The 2060-nt window shown below is 35.9% G+C and overlaps 1 protein-coding gene across 2 annotated transcripts in view; it reads right to left on the reverse strand.

The window, feature by feature from the left end:
• Positions 1 to 1825, reverse strand: part of LOC108370594 (uncharacterized) — a 153419-nt gene extending 151594 nt beyond the window's left edge. The window contains exons 1-2 of one of the 2 annotated variants that reach the window (XM_017625955.1): positions 1614 to 1825; positions 1354 to 1540 (exon numbers count right to left, since the gene is read on the reverse strand). In XM_017625955.1, coding sequence (XP_017481444.1) covers positions 1354 to 1516 — 163 coding nt within the window. In that variant the 5' untranslated portion in view covers positions 1517 to 1540; positions 1614 to 1825. Of the gene's footprint in view, positions 1 to 1353 lie in introns of both variants that reach the window. The other variant, XM_017625948.1, reaches the window with a different exon arrangement.
• Positions 1826 to 2060: the final 235 nt, after the last annotated feature.

A 2060-nucleotide genomic window follows, 5' to 3' on the forward strand; every position in this document is an offset into this window, starting at 1 on the left:
TTTGAAGAAATGCGACAAGATGCAGAAAAAAACTTTCATTTGCTTTTCGAACACGTAGAAGAAGTATGCACCAACCTAGGTACAGAAATCAAAGTACCGCGATACAGCAGTCGCCAAAAGAATCACTTTAATGTGAAAACCGGAGACGCCGAGGCATACTATCGCATTGCTTTTTACATTCCCTTCCTTGATACATATATTGCTCATTAGAAAAACCGGTTCCTTNCGCTGTTAAGAAAAAACCTTTTTTCGATATTTTTTTGCGATGTTGCTTTGACCAGGGCTTGAACCCAGGCGTTGCGGAGTGGAAGCGCGCACTGCTTACCACTACACCACAGCAAAAGTAAAAAGAAAAATTTAATGTGTTTAAAATTATCAAAATATTTTATAAATAAAGCGAAAAATTGAATATATGATTTTAAAAATTCGTGTTTGAAACTTTATTACGCACACTTTCTTCTAAAGAGCCTTTTTTCTAGACCCACATTAGTGAAATACAGTGAAACCCGCTTTAGTACCCCCCGCTTAAGTACCTAACCCGCTTAAGTAACCAACATTTTTGGGCAATGTGAATTTTTAAATGTAATCTGAAGAAAATCCCTCTCTTAAGTACCTCCCCGCTTATTTACCCAACCCGCCTAAGTACCTAAATTTTTCGTACCCCATTTACCATTTTACCTATAATTTTCCACTGTTAAGTGCTCTTATAAAATTCCTTAAAATATTAACTTATTTTGAAATTCAGTGGCAGCACTTCGGAGAAAAAACATTTTAAATTTTGGCGATTTTTTTCTTTAAGTGTTCTATAAAATTTTAAGCCTAGGTTTACTGCTTCGAAACGGCAAGTACACATCTATGCAGCAAAAACTGTCAATTTATAGACAAACAAAAAGTTTTTTTAAAACAAAAATAAAATTCTTAACTTTTCTACATCACATACATATGTTTTGTTTCCTTACGTTCAATTTTGTTTTAATATTGTAAAATCCTTCTATTGACCTTTTTCGTTCTCAAAACGCGGCAGTCTGCGATTTCGGCACGACCAAAAGAAGAACTGTGAATGTTCGAATAAATCGCTGCAGCAAAATTGTACAAGTGTGTGGTTCCTGATTTAAAACTATGGTCGGCATTCTTGTAATTTTTGTCGGAACAGATTCGCACCGACAAAATCGCGTAGGTGTGTGGATACCTTAACTATACTTATTTGTTGCCATTGAAAAATATTGTAAAAAAACACCTGTTGGCTAGCGAGCTATTATCCATATGCACATACATATGTAAGCCAAGTAGTCAACTTTACTATTTCCCCATCTGCATTTTCTTATGTCGTGAAATTTAACATATGTTTCTCACCTTTCGTCATTTGATTGTGATTATTATTGGCCGCATTAATATTGGATGTCACTTCAGAGTTCTGCACCAGCACAGAAGTTGGCACCGCTACAACGGTCGACACCAACAGACCCAGTATGAATACCAAATTCAAAAAATGGTTCGAGCGTTTGGCGCAGCACATTTTGCCTTGTTTATAAATCGCACTCTGTGTTGTTTTAAGTAAAACTAATTTTATTTTTAATGAATTAATATGTAGTAAACAATGTATTTGTATTTACAGTTTTTGAATATCAAATCACTTATTTTTGTACACTAGATTTAAATGTGCTTTGATATGAAGGTGTTTGCTGTAGCACTTTTGTCCACTGTTCTCCTTGAAGAGACGTTGTTCACTGCTCTAGCGGTCTGAATGAACTGCTGCCTCTGCCGTTAGTGCAACATTTTTTATTGGATTGGCCTCGTTTTGTGCCAATGCGGGCGTTGAATATCCTTTTCGTTTCTGCACCTTTTGTGCATATGCTTGCTCGTACATATTTGCTTTTATCTCCTCGTACTTAGTAGCGAACGAGCGAAGGTGTTTAACGCATTTGCAATGGTGTGCGAACTTAGCTTTTTTCCAGATGTCCCTCCGCTAGCTGTTTGTTCACTCAAATCTTTGTACGTACGTCATTGATAAGAATTAATTCATAACACGTTGTAAGATAATTTGTATACATACATAAGTC

Source organism: Rhagoletis zephyria, unplaced genomic scaffold, assembly GCF_001687245.7.
Source record: "Rhagoletis zephyria isolate East Lansing unplaced genomic scaffold, Rhagoletis_zephyria_1.1 Rzeph_scaffold_00062, whole genome shotgun sequence".
NCBI classification, from domain to species: domain Eukaryota; kingdom Metazoa; phylum Arthropoda; class Insecta; order Diptera; family Tephritidae; genus Rhagoletis; species Rhagoletis zephyria.